The sequence below is a fragment of the Podarcis raffonei genome, chromosome 1, assembly GCF_027172205.1.
Source record: "Podarcis raffonei isolate rPodRaf1 chromosome 1, rPodRaf1.pri, whole genome shotgun sequence".
In the NCBI taxonomy this organism is placed as follows: domain Eukaryota; kingdom Metazoa; phylum Chordata; class Lepidosauria; order Squamata; family Lacertidae; genus Podarcis; species Podarcis raffonei.
The window spans coordinates 123960965-123986432 of NC_070602.1; the positions used below are offsets into that span (position 1 = coordinate 123960965).

Genomic DNA, 25468 nt, shown 5'->3' on the forward strand with positions numbered 1-25468 from the left:
ACAGCATACTTACATATATCTCACTGTGATCAAAACGCTGTTTGAGATTATCGATAAAGGATTCCTCCGTGAGCGGCTCGAGAAGCACCATATCCCCTACCCCGATCATGTTGTCCAAAAGAGATGTCTTCACCTCCATCTTTGCCATTTTCTCTTTACTGCAGGCAGAAACCAAAAGCAAGGAGATTAAACTTTAACATAAAACACAAGTACAAAGTACCTCAAATGACTTTCAAGCACATAGCAACACAGGAGGGGGGAAGGGGTATTTTGGAAAAATTGCTCACAGCAGGCAGCGTAATCAAAAGAAACTGAGCAGAAGCACTTGAGAGCATTGCCTTCAAGGTCAGAAAACAACTGTTTCCACTGTTTGCTCTTGCTATATCGCAACTATGAAAAAGCCATTCAAGGAAGGTAGAAGGCGCCGATAACTCAGGTCTCCTTGCAGTGTGGTTCTGTAACTTTTCTAGCCCTAAACGACTTCGGCCCTGTATACCGGAAGGAGCATCTACACCCCAGTAGTTCAGCCCAGACACTGAGGTCCAGCTCCGAGGGCCTTCTGGCAGTTCCCTCCCTGCGAGAAATGAAGCTGCAGGGAACCAGGCAGAGGGCCTTCTTGGTAGTGGTGCCCACCCTGTGGAACACCCTCCCATCAGATGTCAAAGAAATAAACAACTATCTGACATTTAGAAGACATCTGAAGGCAGTGTTGTGCAGTGGTACCTCTGGTTATGAACTTAATTCGTTCCAGAAGTCTGTTCTTAAGCTGAAACCATTCTTATCCTGAGGCGCACTTTCGCTAATGGGGCCGTCCATGTGCCTCCGGTGTGCAATTTCCGTTCGCATCCTGGGGCAAAGTTCACAACCAGGAGCAGCTACTTCCGGGGTCACGGAGCTCGTAACCTGAAGCATTCGTAACCAGAAGCATTCGTAACCAGAGGTACAACTGTATAGGGAACGTTTTTAATGTTTTACAGTGGTACCTCGAGTTACAGACACATCAGGTTACAGACTCCACTAACTCAGAAATATTACCTCAGGTTAAGAACTTTGCTTCAGGATGAGAATAGAAATCACACGGTGGCGGCGGCAGCAAAAGGCCCCATCAGCTAAAGTGGTACCTCTGGTTTCAGTTTCAGGTTAAGAAGGGATCTCCAGAATGAATTAAGTTCTTACCCCACGGTACCACTGTATTATGTTTTTATATATGCTAGAAGCTGCCCAGAGTGGCTGGGGCAACCCAGTCAGATGGGCGGGATACAAATAATAAAATTATTATTAGCCATGACAAAATCATAGCCATCCTAAAGAATCAAGTTGCAAATGTACAGCTAAAACAAGCAGACTTACTGCCTTGTAAGAATTATCGTGACTACGTCTCAAAAGCAACCAGGCTGTCACAGCACTGGGATGGCCAACCATTAAGAAGCAGGGCCTCTGTACCTTAATTAAAACATGTACATGGTAGAATTATGGTCATGGCAGCTTATCTTGCCAGAGAGGTGCCTCCATGAGAATTATTCCATCTGCAAAGCTAACTGAAGGTACAGGAAAATTGAATGCACACTGTAAGGTCGCAGCCTTATGTTTATCTCCACACTATCTACATAGAAAGAGTCCCTTTAAATCACATGTTTCCAAAAAGCTGTAATTAGATGCATCCATGGCTTCCAAACAAAAGGAAACAGTTTGGCTTTAAGTGAACGTGTACTGAAGGGGTTAATGGGCAGCCCAGCTATTTAATCGACTGCAGGTGGTTAATAAGCCTGGTATTAGCACTGAACTGGGAGGGTCCGGCATGGAACAAAACTCATCAGAAAAGACTAGAAGGATCCTAAAGGATCCCACCGCCTTACGTAGGCTTGACTGAAAGCCTTGCTGCGTTCTTTGTAAAAAGGAAATAAAGGCATTTGGTCTGGAAGAAGAAAACCAAGCAAAAGGAAAATGTAACTTCATAGAACAGGGGTCGGCAAACTAAGGCCTGGGGGCCAGGTGCGGCCCTCCAGGCTCATAAATCCAGCCTGCCGCCAGCTCAGTAAGTCCCCGTGCGCTGTGTACGCCTCACTGCACAGGGACTGACTTCCGCAACGCTGGCATGGCTTCTGGGCGGGCAGCGACGCTGGCACGGCTTCAGATTGGCTGCAGGAAGTTCCTGCAGCCAATCCGAAGCCTCGCTGCCTGCAGCTGAGGGAAACACAGCGTGAACATAGATAGATAGGGCGGCGAGCGGGCGGGCCATCGTGACAGGTGCATTGCGGGGCTTCAGCTGGAGCTTGGTGTGCCTGGCGCCCGGCTCAGCACTACTTATAACCCATGTATAAGACGCCCCTCAATTTATCACAAAAAATTCAGGAAAAAAGGTTGTCTTATACATGGAAAAATACAGTACATCCCCATTCTTTGTGCAAGAGATTCTAAAACCTCACACCCATTCTGCATCAACTGCCTCTAGGTTTCATGCAGATCACCTTCAGAACCCGAAGTGTCAAACTTTTCCATGTCAGAAACACCAAAACAACAACTTCTGACCTTAAGTTAATAATGGAAATTTGTTTGCATTGGACCTGCACTTCTCAAAGCATGCTTTCCTGAGCAATACAAATCCTAATAAGGTCATTTGTGGCTAAATTTTTTCAGTCTGAAGCAGAGTCTCGGTTTTTTACCACTCTAAATTACAAGCTACCTACCATACTAAAATGCATCACCGCTGTGGAATTTCAAGTGTGGACAAAGCCAAACCAATAAGCCTCCTATTCCAACAAGATGAAACCAAGAAAGAGTTCTGATCTAAAGTGACATTTAAAATGTTCCAAACTGAAACAGCAGCACAGCTTACGCAGCCGCGTTAGTTCTGGGTCAAACTGCCAAATCAAAAAGATCTACCTACAGCAAGATTAAGCAAGGAGAACACAAGAGCACCCCTGCTGGATCAAAAACTCTTGGATCAGCTAACCAGGTTGTTAAGTTGTGGGTGAACATATCAGACGACACTGCGATTCTTCAAACAGCTCTTGTTTATTCACAGGCCAGAATAGAACTGAACTGAAGGGTTCAGTCAGCCTGCTTATATAGAGCTCCTGAACAACGTTACTGTAACAATTTTCTAAAACTATCCAATCACTGAACATCACTTTCGATCCCTTATTTGCATAACTATCTACAGTATCCCCCTGCTGGCCCAGGGTGAGAACTTCAGTACATAACACAGGTGACTTGCAGGAAGCCCAAAAGCAGGACCTGATAGCATCCTCCTCTGATCTTGGAACTAGTATACAGCAACCATGGTTAGCTTTATCCTTGACAAGCCTGTCTAAGTCTATCTAAATAAATTAGATAGGTTGCTTTGAGGTGTTGCCCATAAACACTGTGCAAAGTCAATTGTAGCCAAAAGCTCTGTATTCAAGTCTGCTTGACACCCACACACCCAACATTTATAGGACAAACACTGTTGAAAAGGGGTGTGTGTGTGAAAAAAGGTTTGTTTCCCTAGCATGGATAATCTAATGATATCTTTTATTAATACTTGCAACTATATACTGTACTCCAAAATCAAAACTACCTTAGACTTTAGTGACAAAAACTAGTCATTTGCACCAAGTGGAAATGATGATGATGCTCAACTTATATACTCTTAATCAACGATGTATTGCAATAACTAAGAGAAATTATTAGTAGGTTAGTTACTGTCACCAATATCCTCCTAAAGTTAATGTAGATCAGTGGCTAAAATGAACAGGCATACTAATAAAAGACTCATCATTAAGCATTACCCAGTGTTCAACAATCTTAAACATGTACACAATAAGTTTTCTGCAACTGCTTTGTCAGCACTCTTTCAAATTGTTTAATAAGATCATAAATATATCCCACATTGAACTCCAAAAACAATATGAGAAGTCTCAATTTTTAACAAATAAATTAAGAATGCACAAGGAAACAGTTCAGTGTGCTATTCAAATTAAGCATCCATTCAGGAAAAGAAAATGGATAATAACATCAGGACCTAAGGAGCTCAGCAGATTCTATTTTTAAAGACCTTCACCACTCCAAAATATCCTCAGAAGCAAAAACTGGGCAGGATCATTAACATAAATACCTTCCCCCCCCCCATTTCTTTATTATATTTAGAAACTGTGGCTGCAATCACATTAAATTTACCTGGGAGTAAACCCCACTGAACACAGTGAGGCATGTTTTCGAGTAAATGTAAGGTTGAATGAATAGCCTCTGGCACAGTGTCCTAATTTATGGTGTCACAGTGACACAGGCACTAAAAATGTATTCAGCCATTTAGGGTATTAAAAATACATTCTTTCAAGATATATAGATTGAATGAGACTGAGGAGAAAGAAAGCTGTAAATCTTTCAATTCAAGTCAAAGAACACGGGGGAGGGGTGGAGAATTGGCCCCATTTTAGGCCATATGCTATAATATCATAAATCTCTGCCAAATGAAATTAACCAAAGGACATTCTCAAGGATTTTCAAATCAGCATTAGACAAACTCCATTTCCAGCAAGCAAAGTGCTCCACATCAACAACGCCTTTAGGTATCAGACGTTACTAATAAAATATTATGCTTCCCATTATTATTCCTACATTATTTTACTTGGGGTGTATGGGGTGTTAGGTGAGGGGAGTACCTCTGGTGGGGGACACGTCATGCTCCTTCTGTGGTAGTTTGTCCAGCTTTGGTTCCCACCCTGGCCTCAGCTCTCACCTGTGGCTCCTAGAAGCTGTCAGCATGAAACAGCACCCACACCCTGAGAAAACGTGTTCTTCTCCCTGGAGAGCACGTGTTGAGGTAGGGGCTGGCAAGACACCCCATTGTGGCTGGGCGGGTAAATTGAGTTGGCCACCATTGTGATTGGGCTCCCCTTGTCGTTGGGGAGAATTTGATGTTGCCATTTAGTGATTGACAGCCAGAAGTGTTAAACTCCCTACGCGCAGCGTTGAGCTTCCTCTTTTCGCTGCGCACATCGGATCACCCGCCTGCCCACCCTCCTACATTTAGGGTTGTTCACGTTGACCTTGCTATGCCTGTCATGGGGTCGTTTGCTTTTGGGGCAGGGGCCCGGTAGGAATTTTGTCCATTTGGCTGACTGGCTGGTGCCATTTGGTTTTTGCCTACTGCGTAGCAAATCGTCACAACTTGTAAGGTTGTGGTTAGGCATTGGTTTTATGAATTGGTTGGTGGAGGGGCATGGATTGGCTGTGCCTGCCCCTCCAATGCTGCTGCTGCAAGGGTATTCCGTTAAAGGAATCCAGGGGCTCACCATGCTTTTGTCCGAACTCCTCTCAAGGGGCTAGGGCCACGCAAGAGCCCCTGGGGAGCATTTGGGGAGAGCTGAGGGCAGGTCCCCTGCTCCATTGCTCTCCCCAAAATGTTTTTCCCTTTCTGACTTTCACAGTCGTGTGCGGTCACAACCAATGCCTAAGCAACCACTCACATTTTTTGTATTTTAATAAAGTTGTGGCCAAAATTATGCCAAAAACCTTAAACAAAAATTACGTGTGAATTGTGTTTTACTGGTTTCGTGGGAGCTGATTGAAACTAAATCCTTCGAAGACAGAAGTCCTATGGCTGGGTCGGGATGGCATGGGGATGAGGGACCAACTCCCTTCTCTTGCAGGGGCCCAATTAGTGCCATCGCCTTCCGTTAAGAGTTTGGGTGTAATCCTTGACGCCTCCCTTTCCATGGAGGTGCAGGTTACAGCAACAGCCAAGGCGACATTTTTCCACCTTTGCCGCATCAAGCAATTGGTCCCTTACCTTTCCCGCCCCGACCTGGCCACAGTGATCAATGCGATGGTCACCTCCAGGCTTGACTACTGTAATTTGCTCTACGCGGGGCTGCCCTTGAAGCTGTCCCAGAAACTCCAGCGGGTGCCGAATGCTGCAGCGAGGCTCCTCACGGGGTCTCTGCCATGGGAGCATATTCACCCAGTGCTTTTCAAGCTGCACTGGCTCCCGGTGGAGTACAGGGTCAGATTTAAGGTGCTGCTTTTGACCTTTAAAGTCCTTCACGGCCTAGGACCCTCGTACCTACAGGACCGCCTCTCCCGGTATGCCCCACGGAGAGCCTCAAGGTCCATAAATAGCAACACCCTAGAGGTCCCGGGCCCTAAGGAAGTCAGATTAGCCTCAACCAGAGGCAGGGCCTTTTCAACTCTGGCTCCTGCCTGATGAAACGCTCTGTCTCATGAGACCAGGGCCCTGCAATATCTGATTTCTTTCCGCAGGGCCTGTAAGATAGAGTTGTTCCCCCTGGCCTTTGGCTTGGAGCCAATTTGATTCCCTCCCCCTCTTTTTCCTCCTGTGATGAGGCTCCATTTTAATATTTTAATGCTTCAATATTTTAATGTTGTATTTTAATGTTGTTTTTAAGTTGTAATCATTCAACTTGTTTTTATTATTGCTTGTTAGCCGCCCTGAGCCCGGCCTTGGCTGGGGTAAAGGTACCCCTGCCCGTACGGGCCAGTCGTGTCCGACTCGAGGGTTGTGCGCTCATCTCACTTAAGAGGCTGGGAGCCAGCGCTGTCCCAAGCCACTTCCGGGTCACGTGGCCAGCGTGACGAAGCTGCTCTGGCGAGCCAGCACCAGCGCAGCACACGGAAACGCCGTTTACCTTCCCGCTATAAAGCGGTACCTATTTATCTGCTTGCACTTAGGGCTGCTTTCGAACTGCTAGGTCGGCAGGAGCTGGGACCGAAAGACGGGAGCTCACCCCGCCGCGTGGATTCGAACTGCCGACCGTACGATCGGCAAGCCCTAGGCACTGAGGTTTTACCCACAGCGCCACCTTGGCTGGGGAGGGCGGGGTATAAATAAAAAATTATTATTATTATTATTATTAGGGTGGCTTGGGGACCTTGACACGCAAACATGCTGTAGAGGGAAGTGAGGGGCAGATGGGGCTCGTCAACCTGGGAAGACAGTCCATCTAGGACAGGGGTCAGCAACCTTTTTCAGCAGAGGTCTCGTCCACTGTCCCTCAGACCATGGGGTGGGCCAGACTATATTTTTTGGGGTAAGAAATGAACGAATTCCTATGCCCCACAAATAGCCCAGAGATGCATTTTAAATAAAAGGACACATTCTACAGTGGTACCTCGGGTTAAGAACTTAATTTGTTCTGGAGGTCTATTCTTAACCTGAAACTGTTCTTAACCTGAAGCACCACTTTAGCTAATGGGGCCTCCTGCTGCTGCTGCTGCGCGGCCACTGCACAGTTTCTGTTCTCATCCTTGAGCAAAGTTCTTAACCCGAGGTACTATTTCTGGGTTAGCGGAGTCTGTAACCTGAAGCGTATGTAACCCAAGGTACCACTGTACTCATGTAAAAAACACACTGATTCCCAGACCGTCCATGTGCTGGATTGAGAGGCAACTGGGCTGCATCCGGCACCCGGACCTTAGGTTGCCTACCTCTGATATAGGATAATGAAATATCTCATCCTAAACCTCCACTGCCTTGAAGGATACCTTTGGGGGAAGAAAAGGCTAAGGAGTAAACCCTATACAAATCCGGAGTGAAGTCGCTAAGATGGTTGGATGGCGTCTTGTATGCCTCCTTCCGGAAACTCCTGCAGCCAAGCTGGTGCCAAACATATCACTCTGCTTTCCTTTGGACCACATCAGCGAGGCCGAGAAGGTTGTCTTGTTGCCTGGGTTGCCCAAGACCTCCATACACACTGCCCAGGTTTGCGCCCCAGAGAGGTTAATTTGGTGCTTTGAGTGTAGTGATTTGGCTTTGCCCCCCAGAGTCGCACTCTATTGTCTCTCGAGACAGATGGATGCCAACAGCAATTTGCCTTAAAGACCTAGATCAGATTCCCATTTGAGTCTTCTTTAATAAGAGAAGTGGAAATGTTCAGTTTTCAGCAGGTCAGCGATGGAACAGAAATTTTTCCTCAAATCCTCAAAATTTCCCCTCAGCTGACAACTTCCTCTGCATTTCTGTCGCCTAAAGTGTCTGACATGAAAATTCTGGGGGAAGGTGGGAGAACCTGCTCACCAGCTAATGCCGTAATACAGAGACTCGGCAAACAGTCCACTAATACACATCTTAAAAGAGCTTGAAACAAGATTCTAGTATTACTGGGAGAAGCTGGTGCTACGTAATGAGAACAGTGGTTCAAAATCAGATTACATTTCAACACTGCAGACTTCTCAGAATATACTGAGCAAGTTCCTTTTTGTGCTTCTACCCTTACTCCGTGACATTAAACTTTCCTCTCCATTATGAAATTCAAATTCCATACATATTATGATGTATCACCAGCCCACATTTGTTTAAATGTATTATTTATTTGGATATGTGGCATCACTAGCCTCTGGTCTAAAAGGTAAAGGTACCCCTGACCATTAAGTCCAGTCGCGGATGACTCTGGGGTTGCGGCACTCATCTCGCTCTATAGGACAAGGGAGCCAGCGTTTGTCTGCGGACAGCTCATGTGGCCACAGGTCATGTGGCCAACATGGCTAAGCCACTTCTGGTGGACCACAGCAGCGCACGGAAACGCCATTTACCTTCCCGCCAGAGTGGTACCTATTTATCTACTTGCACTTTGACATGCTTTCGAACTGCTAGATGGGCAGAAGCTGGGACCGAACAACGGGAGCTCACCCCATCGCGGGGATTCGAATCGCCAACCTTCTGATCGGCAAACCCTGGGCTCTGTGGTTTAGACCACAGCGCCACCCACGTCCCGCCTCTGGTCTTGCAAGGTCTAAAAACCAGAGCTTTAATAAAGGCATGTTGTTCACAAGCTCTAGTTATCTCCTGCTTGGACTACTGCAATGCACTCTACGTGGGGCTACCTTTGAAGGTGACCCGGAAACTGCAATTAATCCAGAATGTGGCAGCTAGACTGGTGACTGGGAGTGGCCACCAGGACCACATAACACCAGTCCTGAGAGATCTGCATTGGCTCCCAGTACGTTTCCGAGCACAATTCAAAGTGTTGGTGCTGACCTTTAAAGCCCTAAACGGCCTCAGTCCTGTATACCTGAAGGAGTATCTCCACCCCCATCGTTCAGCCCAGACACTGAGATCCAGCGCCAAGGGCCTTCTGGCGGCCTTCTCAGTAGTGGCGCCTGCCCTGTGGAATGCTCTCCCTTCAGATGTGAAGGAAATAAGCAGCTATCTTATCTTTAAAAGACATCTGAAGGCAGCCCTGTTTGGGGAAGTTTTTAATATTTAATGCTGTATTGTTTTAACACTTGATTGGGAGCCGCCTAGAGTGGCTGGGGAAACTCAGCCAGATGGGCGGGGTATAAATAATAAATTATTATTATTATTATTATTATTATTATTATTATTATTATTATTATTATTATTATTATTATTATTATTAGCGGCCTAAAATTAAGTTTATTGGGGGGGAATACTATTTGCCATGGAATATGCTTGTTTAACAAATTTCTGTTATCTTCAGGATGATCTTAAGAGGATCTCCAGTAATTTGCTCCTTGACAGAATGTATTTTTAGGCCTCTGCCAGGTAGCGCAGTTTCCAAATTCAGCAGACCAACTTGAGTCAACCAGTCATGCAAGTAGTGCAAGCTATGGCCAAGAGGGAAGGGAAGTTATGGAATCTTTAATGATACATAAACAAAAGATGCCAACAAAAATTTTCAGCAGATTTTTTTTTTACTAGGACAACAAGCCAACCGAGTGCCCCAAGTTATCTCATAAGCGTACATCCCAGCCTTCAGTGTAAAATGTTTCCAGGGTTGCTTGCAAGATAACAGCTCCACAATAATGTACCACCATAGAAAGCTAGAGCTCGTCTTTCTAACATGTTTGAGATGCTTCCAAGCCGATGGTGCTGTCACACACACACAAGATCCTGAGCAAACAAATCAGCCTGTGCTGGAATAGGCAGTAATTCACAGTTGTTGCAATAAATCTATAATAAGTAAATGTGAAAATGGAAAGCACTGTTCCCCTACATCACGTTTGTCTGGGCCAAAGACAAAATATTTTGCTCTATGCATCTTGTTTGCATGGGTTTTGTTTTGTTTCGCTTTTGCTGATGTCAAAGAAGCACTAAGCTATCAAAAATACTTCTGTTGCTTTCTGTATCGCAAACCACAAGTGCTGGAAGAACGAGCAAGCCTCCAAACCAGGTTTTTATATGTTTCTTCTGGATTTGTACCTTGTGAAATCGCTTTCAGAAAGGCCACTTTTAGATATCCATGACCATCATGTTTATTTTTATACGATTCCACAATTAACTTGTTCCCAAAGCAGTTCTAAACAAATAAAAGGCAACAATAGAAGAACAAAAACATCATAACAGTTATGCTTAGCTACTCTGCTCAGGTGGCAAGCAAGCTCAATTTAATCTGCAATCCTAAAACCAACTATTTAGGAAGTAAGTCCCATTGAACATATTGGGACTAGCTTCTGCGGGCACTTCCAGACAAACCGTTTATTAACAATTCATCCTCAATATGCAGAAAGGATGGCTCAGTCAGCAGAGCATGAGGTTCTTAATCTCAATGTTGTGGGTCTGAGCCCCATGTTGGGCAAGATTTTTGCTTTGCAAGGGGTTGAACTACTAGATGGCCCTTGGGGTACTTTCTAACTTTACTGTGTGAGTGTATGATTCTATGATCTATGACCATGATTTGTTTACAGAGAGGTAAGACAATGTTGGCTATTTAACTGGCTTTATTCTGGTTTGTTTGCAGGGCAGTTAGAAAGGACTGCATCAAAGGAAGTGTCACCTCACATTTTCCAGAGCATTTCCACATCCCCTATTGCTAAGATGTCTGATCTAGTGTTCGCCATCAGCAAAACAGCCGTGAAGAACCATGCATACTCCAGGCATGTGAGTTGAACCCTGTTGCTTCCTCTGGGTTGGCTTGTTGTTGTTGTTGTTTAGTCGTTTAGTCGTGTCCGACTCTTCGTGACCCCATGGACCAGAGCACGCCAGGCACTCCTGTCTTCCACTGCCTCCCGCAGTTTGGTCAAACTCATGCTGGTAGCTTCGAGAACACTGTCCAACCATCTCGTCCTCTGTCGTCCCCTTCTCCTTGTGCCCTCAAACTTTCCCAACATCCGGGTCTTTTCAGGGAGTCTTCTCTTCTCATGAGGTGGCCAAACTATTGGAGTCTCAGCTTCAGGATCTGTCCTTCCAGTGAGCACTCAGAGCTGATTTCCTTCAGAATGGATAGGTTTGATCTTCTTGCAGTCCATGGGACTCTCAAGAGTCTCCTGCAGCACCATAATTCAGAAGCATCAATTCTTCGGCGATCAGCCTTCTTGTTGTTGTTTTTTAGTTTAGTTTTTTTTTTAATCTTTCACTCTACTTACCTCTCTTCCCCCCCCCCCACCTTCCTTATTCATTATTTTACAACTAAATTATATTGTAGCGGAATGCTAGAGGGTGGCTGGTTGCGTAAGTCACTACAGTTTATCTTCAATGAGCCGGACTTCTCCAGAAACAAGGGCAAAGTTTGGACAAATGGGAAACTGGTGAGGATAGGGTGTCCTTGCCTTCCAGTTTGCTAAAAACTTCTCAAGATGATAGCCTGCAAACTGCGGGTGTCCCTGAAACCTGCTAGAGTAGGGGCTTATAAGCAGGCTAGTGACAGAGCAGTCGGGGGTATCATTTTACTGCCTCCCCGGTGGATCCACTCATAAGGCTCTGTGACGTGAGCATAATACAGTAACGGCAGGGACCCTGACCCTAGGACCACAACAAAAATGCTGTATATGATCAGGTGGCAACAGTTTGGAGCATAATTTATTTCTCCAGCATTGTTGATCCTTTTTTATTTCTAGAATCCATAACAAGTTATTCTTTTTCTTCTTAGGATGACATATAGTCCAGATTCCCTTCCAGTGCACTCATGCACACACATTCAGAACGTTGATTTTTCCTTTTCCTTTCCCAGAGGTCTCTTCCAACACCACATAAATAGCTACAAAAAAATCTGAAAGTTCTGAATTCTTGCTACGATCATCACTGCGTGCATCTGTGAGCCCTGCAGTGGATACGGGACCTTTTCAATTTGAAGCTGTAACCAGAGCTTTGGGGAGCAGCAAAGTTTCTCTTCCCTGCCCCCAATCCATCTGCCCTGCTTCAAATTGCCAAGTCCTTTTCTTCTTTATGATGCCATCCTACAACGGATCACACACTGAATGGAACATCATGATACTATATTTATAAGCCAAATCAGATCTGGTCATGTGACAATATCACTAAGGGCAAGCATGGGTGTAGCCAGGATTTTTGTTAGGGGGGGGCCAGGCCTTTTGTCGGGGGGGGTCAAACCTCAGTTAGCTATGCATTTTTAATATTTTTGTTGATCAGGGGCCAGCTGCCTGCCCCTGCCCCTCCCCCCACTTGGCTATACCCATGAAGGCAAACCTGGAGTGAGGGTGATGATTCCTATATTACTCACACAGGTGAGATTCCACTCAATGGGATCACCAACAGACCTCACCCTGCATGGGAAAATACTTTGGCACCTTTCAGTGCAATCCCTGAAGGGCGGAAATGCTACAAAAGTGAATAGGGTGGGTTCTTTTCAATGCTGTTGAGAACATCCACAACTCAAAAAACACTAGAATCCTGGACTTTTGGGGGCTGACATAGTAAAAGTTCTAAGCTTGAGGCTTACATAGTGATTTTGAGACTACAGTACAACAAATTCCAGAAATGTTATCTCTATTTCCCAGTGTTTTAGTCTGAAAGAAAAGTATGCGAGCAACTAGTTTCTAAAGCAGGCCAAGGCAAAACTAAGCCTAATGAGTCATGAAATAAAAACTGGATATCACAGATCAATCCATAAGCATTACTCTACTTCATTAATTCCCAATGAACCCGAAGTAGAGAAGCAATTCCCTGCAAAGTGAACACAACAAAATGCAGGTAGAGAAATCTACATACACTTTTAAAATGTTGTCTAAGTCAGCTATGCTAAGGAACAGCTTCTGCTGCTTTTGCAATGCTAAAACATTCATCTTTTAGTGACTACAAATCATGCAGACAAAACATTTTCTCCAACCCTTATCTTCTGTGGAACTACCGAGATACCTGCTTCCGTGAGATGTTCATACACATGACTATGGGATAATTTTAACTGTGTAAACTTCACTTCCGTTCTTAACATTTAATGATCTCCATAGGATGGTTTACTGAACCACCCAAATATGCAGTGGCTACATTTGGCCTCAGCCTCACACGTTTCCAACTCCCCTCTCCTTGCAGTCGCATCGGAAGGAGACTGGAAGCTTTTCTTTCTCATTAACCACAGTTTACAAGGTCATCTGAATCCTAAACTATGGTTAATCTTGAATGTGGTTAGTTGAGAACTGCGGCTGGAAGCTTGTTTGTTTCCACTAATCATAGTTAAGAACCAAGTTTGAAGGATACGGCAAGCTGCGATTCATCTAAAACACAAGTGAAAGCTTCTGAACTCCTTGTGGCCAGGCCAGAGGAGGAAGGGGAGGCAGCTGAGACTCGAAGACATGGATCCCTAATGCAAAGATATAGTGTCATGTTTAAATACAGTGGTACCTCGGGTTAAGTACTTAATTCGTTCCGGAGGTCTGTTCTTAACCTGAAACTGTTCTTAACCTGAAGCACCACTTTAGCTAATGGGGCCTCCTGCTGCCACCGCGCTGCCAGAGCACGATTTCGGTTCTCATCCTAAAAAAAAGTTCTTAACCCGAGGTACTATTTCTGGGTTAGCGGAGTCTGTAACCTGAAGCGTATGTAACCCGAGGTACCACTGTACACCTAATATGTAGTGAGGGAAATGTACACGGCAGATTTTATCTGGCCACGCTGAACAGGCAAAACTGTGGGCAGTATAGCACCCACATGCTACTGAAGGGTATTCATTCTGAAGACAATTCATGAGAAGTGTTTCAGCTTTTGATCTTAACTCGTCACAGCACAAATGCACCCTGGTACCAGCTAAATGTCAACATTTTAAGGATATGTCAGTGCAATGGAAGGCATCTGCATGAGCGTTATGATTTGAGAACTTTAAGCTGCATACATTACTAAGTCAGACAGGTACCGCATTTTTCGCACCATAGGGCGCACCGGACCATAGGGCGCACCCAGTTTTTGGGGGGGGAAATAAAGGGGAAAAAAATATTTTTTTCCCAGGCGCGGGGCTGGGGCGGGGGAAGCTCAAGCTTCCCCCGACCCCAGCCCCCAAACAGGCAGCTCTCTGCAAGCCGTGGGAGCGCTCCCACTGCTTGCTGAGAGGTCCGCGAAGCCTGGGCGCGCTGATCTCAGCGCGCGCAGGCTTCAGCATGCAGGCAACTCTCCGCAAGCAGCAGGAGCCCAGCGCTGGGCTCCCGCTGCTTTCAGAGAGGTGTGCGAAACCTGGAGAGCGTGAGGGGTCGGTGCGCACCGACCCCTCTCACTCTCCAGGCTTCAGCGAAAGCCTGCATTCGCACCATAGGACGCACACACATTTCCCCTTCATTTTTGGAGGGGGAAAAGTGCGTCCTATGGTGCGAAAAATACGGTATTTCCTCTAAAGGACAGTGGTACCTCGGGTTATGTGCTTAATTCATTCCGGAGGTCCGTTCTTAACCTGAAGCGTATGTAACCCGAGGTACCACTGTAAGTGAAAGAGGAAAAAGGCAGGAGTTAATTTTATAGAGAGAAATTGCTACTAAAAGAGCGTAGCTGAAGAGAAAGAAATAATACGTCCCATAGAAGCAGATCACTTCAGTTTAAAGTCTAGATGTTTTTCCCCCCTTAAAACTAAGCTGATTGCTCCCTTTTTTTTTTTTTTTGGTCTTAGGTTACAAAGGTTGTGTTTGTAGAAGAATTACAGAACAGAAGCACAAATGCCAAGCAAAGGATTGTTTATTTTAGGTGTCATAATTTGGACCGAACACACAAGAGGTCAGCATACACTGTTAGCCAAGCTTAACTGACAAGTTGCCATGTTTTTTCTAAGTGAAACATCCTACTTACACAAACCTAACATTAAACAGCAATGTACACAGTCGAGGGCTACTTGCATCCACAGCAATTCCAAACAGACAACTGGGCAGGCCACACCTGCCTTTTCTAGCACGATAATCAGGAGTGCTGACATCCCGCTTCTTCCTAACTTAATTTGCCACCCGCCCTAAAGTCTGGATTGTGTGTGTGAAGCCTAAGTCACACCTTTGTGAAGACAGCTTGTTCAATAAAGAAACTTGATTGGCAGCCTGTTTTTCCGCCTGCTGCCTTGTCAATTGACACAATGAACAGGAATCATGCTAATAAGCATGAATAGTAATGCACATGGTTGACGTATTGGCTGGCAATATTACTAAGGCACTGAGTCCTGCATATCCAACCAGCCTTCTCTCCTCCCTGTAGTTCCTAAGTGGCAGACAATGGATGATTTATCTGACATGGCAAGTCACAGAGGGGTAAAAGGTAAAGGACCCCCGGACAGTAAAGTCCAGTCAAACTTGACTATGGGGTGCAGTGCTCAACTTGCTTCAGGCCGAAGGAGCTGGCGTTTTTCTGCAGATAGCTTTATGGGTCATGTGGCCAGCATGCCTAAACCGCTTCTGGCACAATGAGACACTGCGATGAGTGTCAGAGCACACAGAAATGCCGTTTACCTTCCCGCCACAGCGGTACCTATTTATCTACTGGCGTGCTTTCGAACTGCTAGGTTGGCAGGAGCTGGGACAGAGCAACGGGAGCTCACCCTGTCACGCAGATTCAAACCGCCGACCTTTGGCAAGCCCAAAAGGCTCAGTAGTTTAGACCACAGCACCACCTGTTCCCTACAAGTCACAAAGAGGAGAAAGCCAGCCCCTCAGCTTGATATATCCTACGCAGACCCACAAAGCAGTTCAGGAGAAGAAGGTGGACAGGCAGGCAGAAATACAAAACACTATACTGCTTCTCTGTCTCTCTCCGCCTCCCTCCAATGAACTCAGTTTGGGGTGGCATAGAAGGTTCCCCCATCCTATTCTTCTCATATCCACTCTGAGGGGAAAGTTAAGCAGAAATAGAGACTGAGGGAGGAATTGAATTACTCCCGATCTGACTTTCTAACCAATATATACTGCTGGTTCTCCTGTACTATATTGGCAGATACAGTGGTATCTCTGGTTGTGAACTTAATTCGTTCTAGAGGTCCGTTCTTAAACTGAAACTGTTCTTAACCTGAGGTACCACTTTAGCTAATGGGGCCTCCCGCTGCTGAGTGATTTCTGTTCTTATCCTGGGGCAAAGTTCTTAACCCGAGGTACTGCTTCCAGGTTAGCGGAGTCTGTAACCCGAAGTGTTTGTAACCCGAGGTACACTTTACTTCCATTAAAAAAAGAGGGGGGAAGTGAAGGAAATTATTTGGACTGAGAGAAGTTAGATTACCAGATTATGTTTAAAGTTTACAATTTACTGCTTGCTTGTGTCATGCTAACATTTAGTGCCAGTATATCAGAAGGCTTGTAAACTAGTTTCCAAGTATTTACTCAGTCACCGCATACCCATACTAGTTTAAAATACTGGTGACACCCTTAAAATATATTTCAGTTGCATTTACTAGTCAGTAATCATTAGCTTACAGGTCTAGGAAAATAAAAGTCTACTCAACAGGTCATTAAAAGGCCACTTTTAGGAAAATAAAGCAATTTAAAATTAGGCCCAGAAGTTGCAACCGGGGGCGGGGGGGGGGGACTGACACAAAACTACATGTTGAAACTCTTTTAATTACATCACAAAGAAAAGCAAAACAAAGGGATATTCACCTTGGTAAGGATTTTTCTGAAGTCCAATTCATGCACTTTAGAGCAACACCCCAGAGGACAGGATCACACTTCAAAACGACCTTGACAGATTAGAGAACTGGTCCAAAACAAACAAGATGAATTTTAAAAGGGAGAAATGTAAAGTATTGCACTTGGGCAAAAAAATGAGAGGCACAAATACAAGATGGGTGACACCTGGCTTGAGAGTAGTACATGTGAAAAGGATCTAGGAGTCTTGGTTGACCACAAACTTGACATGAGCCAACAGTGTGACGCGGCAGCTAAAAAAGCCAATGCAATTCTGGGCTACATCAATAGGAGTATAGCATCTAGATCAAGGGAAGTAATAGTGCCACTGTATTCTGCTCTGGTCAGACCTCACCTGGAGTACTGTGTCCAGTTCTGGGCACCACAGTTCAAGAAGGACACTGACAAACTGGAACGTGTCCAGAGGAGGGCAACCAAAATGGTCAAAGGCCTGGAAACGATGCCTTATGAGGAACGGCTAAGGGAGCTGGGCATGTTTAGCCTGGAGAAGAGGAGGTTAAGGGGTGATATGATAGCCATGTTCAAATATATAAAAGGATGTCACATAGAGGAGGGAGAACGGTTGTTTTCTGCTGCTCCAGAGAAGCGGACACGGAGCAATGGATCCAAACTACAAGAAAGAAGATTCCACCTAAACATTAGGAAGAACTTCCTGACAGTAAGAGCTGTTTGACAGTGGAATTTGCTGCCAAGGAGTGTGGTGGAGTCTCCTTCTTTGGAGGTCTTTAAGCAGAGGCTTGACAACCATATGTCAGGAGTACTCTGATGGTGTTTCCTGCTTGGCAGGGGGTTGGACTCGATGGCCCTTGTGGTCTCTTCCAACTCTATGATTCTATGATTCTATAATGATTCCACATATTATTGGGGTTTTTTTTACAGCTATACTTCAAGACACAGGCACATTCTGCTTACAGCCAAGATAGACATAAAACACTCAGGCCAGATGCCTCTTCTTCAAGGTTCCTCTCCAAACTTTACCTCCTAACCCACTTCTAAATACCTATTTCATATTTCTTACACATCCAAATATTTCTCATTGCAACAAGTGTGTCATCAGAAACGAGGTCTTAAAAAAACTTTAACAGGCATTGTATAATATAACAATAACCAAAGTTTCCTTATACTATTATGAGGAACACATCACCACCGCCCACTCCTAGCAAGGTGTCCCTCTAAAGATGCCACACCCTGAAAAACAATCTTGCTGGTAGAAGTAATGAAGCACCCATGGGGCCTTTGGGACTCCCAACCCAACAATTACCATAGCTGATAAGCAGAGATCACTGTTTTCAGGGACATGCAGAACTTCAAGCGACTGCAGTGGGGGAAGTGATATGAGTGTGTAAACACAGAGTTTTCTTCTTCGGATATAATTACTCCTAACTATGTCTACAGCAAGTAAAATTAGCCAATATTCTCCATTTCATTCCCTTTCATAGCACTTGACTGGTCAAGGCAAAAAAAAATACATATAGAAAAGTTACTTTTCTGCTACTTAAGAATGTGCCCGTAGATTTCACAACAGTTTAGGCTTTACAGAGCTAACAAGCCCTTTGTAGATATTGACTGATCCTATCAGTAACTGAACTAGCACAACCCCGGTCAAATGTGACCAGGAGCCCAGAGTAAGGAAGCACTTTGCAAAATTCAGACAAAATACTCCAAATAGCTCTACAAGTGGTCCACATTTATAGTTACCCTTAAATGTAGTGATACAGATTAATATATCAGCTGATACACCTTCCAAGAACACTCTGCAAAATTCCCCTTCATTAGACGTTAACTTTTGAAAAAAAGAAATAAAAAGCCACACTGGTCCATCTCTTGCATGTGTTTACAAGAAAAATATCAGTTAAACATGCACACTACTAGGAACAAACTAGGTCATGCTTCAAACTGCTCCACTTCAAATCACTTGATACTTTTTATCACTGCAATGTTAAATAACTGTGGAAATTACAAAATTCTTTTGTCCATCTGACTTCCACCAGTCTTCATCATCAGGGCCAAATAAGAAGGTGAAAGGTTTTTTGTTTTTGTCTTTTTAAAGAAAGGGATCAGATTAACTTCACCCAAGCCAAGAAAATAGGATAGATGCTCAGACCCCGAGTTAGAAAACAGTTGCTCTATCCAGAGCAAAGGCAGAGAATAACATGCCAGGGGGAATCAAATCAAGCAACGCTAGCACAATTAATGGCATCGTGCCATGCAAATAAGGCTGGATAATTGCCTAAGGAAGCAAAAGCAGCATACCTGTTACAAATCACATCAGAAGCTTCCTGCTACTATCAGTAGAGCCGGCAATTCTATATGCTCTTAACTTCAGCCAAACAGCTAAGAGATTTCCTGTCTACCACTAATCTTAAAACTGTTCCATGGGACAGCAAGCACTGAGCAAGCTGCTGTTTATGCAGACATGTGAGCAGGAGGTAAAGGATGGTGAGAGAAAACTGGTCCTTAGACAAGCAAGTCATGGGGCCAGGTGAAAACCTTTGGATGTCTCATGCCACCTAAGAAATACAGAGCTGGTAGGCGCAACATTGCCTTCTGGCTAGTTCTACTATGGGATGCAGGTGGCACTGTGGTCTAAACCACTGAGCCTCTTGGGCTTGCCGATCAGAAGGTTGGCGGTTCGAATCCCCACAACGGAGTGAGCTCCCGTTGCTCTGTCCCAGCTCCTGCCAAAACAGTTCGAAAGCACACCAGTGCAAGTAGATAAATAGGTACCACTGCGGCAGGAAGGTAAACAGCGTTTCAGTGTGTTCTCGTTTCTGTCACAGTGTTCCGTTGAGCCAGAAGCGGTTTAGTCATGCTGGCCACATGGCCCGGAAAACTGTCTGTGGACAAACACCAGTTCCCTCAGCCTGAAAGCAAGATGAGCGCCCCAACTCCATAGTTGCCTTTGACTGGACTTAACCGTCCGGGGGTCCTTTACCTTTTTACCTTTACTGGGGGTAAGAGGAAGTCGGCTTCACTATGGTGGAGCAGAGACTAATCAGGATGGATTTTGATGAGTCAAGAGCCATAGCAACCTTACAACAGCTTTCATTCCCAAGACTGCAGTGATCTTGCCAACAGACACATGGCATGACTGATATCCCAGCAGCTACAAATATGCTTGTGGTTTAGAATCTGAAAGAATAGCAGAAATAACCAGGACATTGAGTTCCATTCACTTGTTCAATCACCTTGTTGGCATCCATCTGTCTTGAGAGACAATGGAGTGTGCCTCCGGGGGTGAAGACATTAGCAGCACCAAAGTGACCACCCTGGGGCACAAGCCCGGGCAGTGTGTATGGAGGCCCTGGGCTGCCCCTAGACGACAAGATCCACCTCCCATGCCTCGGCCTCATTAATGTGGTCCAAAGGAAAGCAGAGCAATACGTTTGGCACCAGCTTGGGTCCAGGAGTTGCTGGAAGGAGGCATACAAGATGCCATGCAACCCTACACACTCTGGATTTGTGTAGGGTTTACTCCTTGGCCTTTTCTTCTCCTGAAGATATCCTGCAAGGCAGTGGAGGTTTAGGATCAGAGGTCCTCTGAATGTGAAGACAGGCGATTAAGTGGATGAGTAGGTCCAACGGTCAAGAGAGCAGTTTCTGCATGTGATGTAGAGGGAAGTGAGGGATAAATGGGGCTCGTCAGCCTGGGAAAATAGCCCATTCAGGAGAAGGTTCCATCACCCATAGCTCCACTTAACATCTTAATCACACGAACGTGTCTCTATGAATAGGAGAGGTTGTGCTGGCCCCATCCCCACTGCCTAGACACTGAGTGCCAATATGTGTGTAGGAGAAGCCTAGGCACATTGAGCTCAGAGCACATAGCCTTCCACAGTACAGTGGTACCTCGAGTTTAAACGCCTCAGGTTACAAACGCTTCAGGTTACAAACTCCGCTAACCTGGAAGAGTTACCTCGAGTTGAGAACTTTGCCCCAGGATGAGAACGGAAATCGTGTGCCGGCGGCGCAGCGGCAGCAAGAGGCTCCATTAGCGAAATCATGTCTCTAGTTAAGAACAGTTTCAGGTTAAGAACGGACCTCCGGAACGAATTAAGTTCGTAACTAGAGGTACCACTGTATTTTGTACCCAGTTCCAGCACACGTTTTGCACTACAAGCATAGGCTCCCCCTGTGTAATGTCCATGGTCAACACAGATGTTGCAGGCAGAGACGTTATGTGATGGTGGGAGCACAGCAACTGGTTCCTGGTCATCATGGGAGAGATCCTTCCATGCAACAAAGGCGACTTCTATCTCTCCATAACAAAACAGTCGTGTGACTTGGCCATACCAAAGTACGATTACGGAGCTCTTCATCGGAACTGCAAATTCAGAAAGGACTCAAAAACAAAGGAATTAATTGCTGAACTCCTATGACTTCAAATGTAACGTGTGTGTTGTTGTTGTTTTTAAAAAAAAACACCCGACTGTACCTGGACATCTTACAAGGAAAGCATTAATTTTTCCACCTAATATTTCAGAAGTCACAACTACTCTTTGAGTTTTTTTTATGCATATCAGTTTCAAATTAGGGTAATAAACTGGCTAGATAAGACAAACATGAAAGTGTGATACCCATCAAAGTGTGATTTTTAAAAAAAAAACAAATCTTCAAAAGAAGGGAGACATCCTGTGGATTAAATTCCAGTTTACATCTTCCAGTTTTGTCATTCATATTCTTAAGCAAAAAAACTCAAAAAACTCTGGCGCTATTAGTTACTGCTGTTGAAGAAATATGATATTTGAAAGGGGTATAAGGAGATTCTTTCCCCTTGATGCTCAGAAATGTGATGATCTCAGAGGACCTTTTTGAAAACAGACCCTCCACACTTTCCTATATTCTTCCAGCCTTTTGCAAATCTCTAGTGGGAAAGGTAATTACTTGAGTCATGTCTCAAATGCCTATTTCTTAATTACTTACTTCTGCTGCGTGTTATTCTTATCTCCAAGTAAATGAGGCATCTCGATTCAGATCCTAGCTAACCCTGGACTTGGGGGATTTAGACTAAAGGTTTCCTACCAATGATTGCTTCCAATTATCTGAAAATCAAGGTAACATAGGTTTCACTGCAGTTATGCATACTTTTTTCTGGCTGTCCTTGTCACCCCAGTTTGCAAGTTTTCATAATGCTTCAAAGCTGCCGCATTACTGAGATCAGAAGAGGGAAAATACATCTCTGCTTCTCAAGCTGTTGGTGGAATTTATTACCACTGGACACAGCATCTTCCTGGACTGGCTCTGTAAGATGGTTATCAGGGATGCCCAACATAAAAAAAAACCTAAGATGGCCACTGGTCACATCACCTCCTGGCAAATAGAAGGGGAAGAAATGGAGGCAGTGAGAGATTTTACTTTATTGGGTTCCATGATCACTGCAGATGGTGACAGCAGTCACAAAATTAAAAGACGCCTGCTTCTTCGGAGAAAAGCAATGACAAACCTAGAGAGCATCTTAAAAAGCAGAGACATCACCGTGCCGACAAAGGTTCGTATAGTTAAAGCTATGGTTTTCCCAGTATGTATGGAAGTGAGAGCTGGACCATAAAGAAGGCTGATCGCTGAAAAATTGATGCTTTTGAATTATGGTGCTGGAGGAGACTCTTGAGAGTCCGTGGACTGCAAGAAGATCAAACCTATCCATTCTGAAGAAAATCAGCCCTGAGTGCTCACTGGAAGGACAGATCCTGAAGCTGAGGCTCCAATACTTTGGCCACCTCATGAGAAGAGAAGACTCCCTGGAAAAGACCCTGATGTTGGGAAAGATGGAGGGCACAAGGAGAAGGGGACGACAGAGGACGAGATGGTTGGACAGTGTTCTCGAAGCTACTAACATGAGTTTGACCAAACTGCGGGAGGCAGTGGAAGACAGAAGTGCCTGGCATGCTCTGGTCCATGGGGTCACAAAGAGTCGGACATGACTAAATGACTAAACAACAACAATATTTTACACACAATTCCTTTTTCTCCTTGCAGGGCCATGTCTAGATAGTAGCATTGAGAGATTGTGTCTTAGCTCCATAATCCTTGTGTTTCAACCTTGCTGTGGGGGAATCCCTTGCAGATGACCGCAACAGTGCCTGGAGACAATCAATCAGGTTGTCTATCCACAGCGGTGACCAGAGGAGGAATGACCACTGAGAGGAACACAGAAAGAAGAAACACCATTGTATACCTGCATCAGCACAACTGGGCACCTTCTTCTGCCCCAGCTGCAACAAAGCACACCACTCCTGTGTTTGTCTCTGCAGCCACAGCAGGAGCTGTCATTCTCCAATGGTTTGACTTTAGCCCTGAAGGCACATTCTTCCATTGGCTCCCAAGAAAGACGGAGGCCAGCCGGGGGCATGATTCTGTTACCAATGCTACTTAAACATTTGTACAAAGATGTTGGGAGTGGCCCTTAGGAATTCTGGAGCAACTGGAGCAGTATGCTGATGAGCTGATGAAACACAGCTTTATTTCAGCCTAACTTCTGAGTCAGGGGAGGCTGAGTATGGTTTGGAATATTGTCTGGGTGAAGTTGCGGAATGGATGCAAGCTAATAGGTTGAGTGTGAACCCTGAGAAGAAGGGTGGGTAACCGGGAAGAAGGGTCGTTTGCCTGTTTCAGATGGTGTTACTCTCCTTCTAAGAATAGGTTCAATTTCGGGAGGTTTGGCAGGGGGAATACTCCTGGAACTACCTTCTTCACTTGAGGCTCAAGCAGTGCTCAAAATCAGCTAGGCACCAAGCTCATTTTGCACCTGGCTTTCAACCAGTTGTGGCCAGGAGAGGACTCCATTAAGAAAGAGGTCGGAAGAGGCCAATATATATGTGGACTGTCCCCGGATCAAGTGACTTTTCTTCTCCAAGTTCTCAAAGTGCTTAACTGAGCTCAGATGAACTAGCCAGATGTTTAACTGAGAATCAAGCACAGTCAGTCACTAATTTGAAAAATAAGACTTTAGAGCCATCTTGCCCCCAAATGGCAACTAGATATTCCATTTTGGCAACTGCAACCTTGGTTTTTTAAGGAACCATTTTAAGGTAAAGGTAAACAACTCCTGACCATTAAGTCCAGTCGCAGATGACCCTGGGGTTCCGGCGCTCATCTCGCTTTACAGGCTGAGGGAGCCGGCGTTTGTCCGCAGACAAATTTTCCGGGTCATGTGGCCAGCATGACTAAGCCACTTCTGGTGCAATAGAACACCAAAACCAAAGCAGCGCACAGAAAAGCCGTTTACCTTCCCACCAGAGCAGTACCTATTTATCTACTTGCACTTTTTGGCATGCTTTCGAACTGCTAGGTTGGCAGGAGCTGGGACCGAACAATGGGAGCTCACCCTGTCGCGGGGATTCAAACCACCGACCTTCTGATCGGCAAGCCCAAGAGGCTTAGTGGTTTAGACCACAGCGCCACCCGCATCCCTGTGGAGCCAATTGGCACCTAGCTTATGTATCTGCATTTCTAACAATCGTCAAAAAGCCTCAGTGGCTAGGAGTGCCTTCTACCAACTATGGCTGGTGTGCAAGCTATGGCTTTTCTTAGGCAGGAATAGCCTGGTCATAGTAATTCATGCATTGGTAACTTCAAGACTTGATTACTGCAGTGCACTCCATGAGAGGCTACCCTTGCACTTGGTCTGGAGCTCCAGCTGAGGCAAAATGCTGAAGCCAGACTGTTGATGGGAACAGACAACCGGCAGCACATAACATATGAGCAGTCAGTACAACCATTAAGCACTGGTGTTATCGGGACAAAGCTCAAGCTCAGTTGGTTAGAGCGTGGTTCTGATAAAGCCACTTCTGAGCTGGAGAGGAGGTGGGGTTGCGGGCTTCACGCCCTCCCCACGTGACCGGGGGCTGACTCACAGCCCCCGCGAGACTGGGGAAATCCTCGGATGTGTCATGTCCCTTGCCAGCCAATCGACTGGCCCAGAAGGCGTGGCCTGCCCTATTTAGGGCCAGCGTGGCAAAGGATTTCCCTCTTTCTTCACTCCAGCTGCTCCGGTTTCCCATCCCTCCCATCCTTTAGGTTTTGCTCTTTGACATTGCTATGGACTTTGTTTGGGGTCAAGGGGCCTGGTAGGAATTTTTTCCACTTGGCAAATTGGCACCAGCCATTTGGTTTTTCGCCTACCGCGTAGCAAATGGTCACAACTTCCTTGGCATTGGGGGTTACGCATTGGTAGGGGTATTGTTATGCAGATGGGAGGGGGGAGGGAGCGCCATCACCTTCCCCCATAACGAAGGGTAGTCCGGTAAAGGATTCCGGGGGGCGTTGCCCTGTCTGAAGCCTATGGAAGTGTGGGCCTAAAGCATGCCCCCGAGCGGTGACCCCAGGGGAGCTCCTAGTTGATGTGCATCAGCAGGACTCCCCCTACTGGTGGTTAACCGTTGCCGGTCTTCAAGCAATCAGGATGAAGCCAGTTAGTCGATAGGACCAATGGCTAAGCCAATACCGCTCAATTCCTGTAATCAATAAAGTTGGGCCCTTCCCCCCCCCCCATTAACCTTAAATACCGGTGTCTTGTGTCTTTATTTCTGAGGGGGAGGTGGGAACTCACCACGCAATGCCAAGGTTGCAGGTTCGATCCCCATATGGGACAGCTGCATATTCCTGCATTGCAGGGGGTTGGACTAGATGATCCTCTGTGTCCCTTCCAACTCTACAATTCTATGATTAATTTACATGG

The 25468-nt window shown here is 45.5% G+C and overlaps 1 protein-coding gene across 5 annotated transcripts in view; it reads right to left on the bottom strand.

Annotated features, from left to right (window-relative positions):
- MYO1B (myosin IB) overlaps positions 1-25468 on the bottom strand; it is a 151832-nt gene that overhangs the window by 111392 nt on the left and 14972 nt on the right. For all 5 annotated transcript variants that reach the window (XM_053360620.1, XM_053360637.1, XM_053360628.1 and 2 more), the window contains exon 2: positions 14-158. In XM_053360620.1, coding sequence (XP_053216595.1) covers positions 14-148 — 135 coding nt within the window. In that variant the 5' untranslated portion in view covers positions 149-158. The remainder of the gene's footprint in view (positions 1-13; positions 159-25468) is intronic.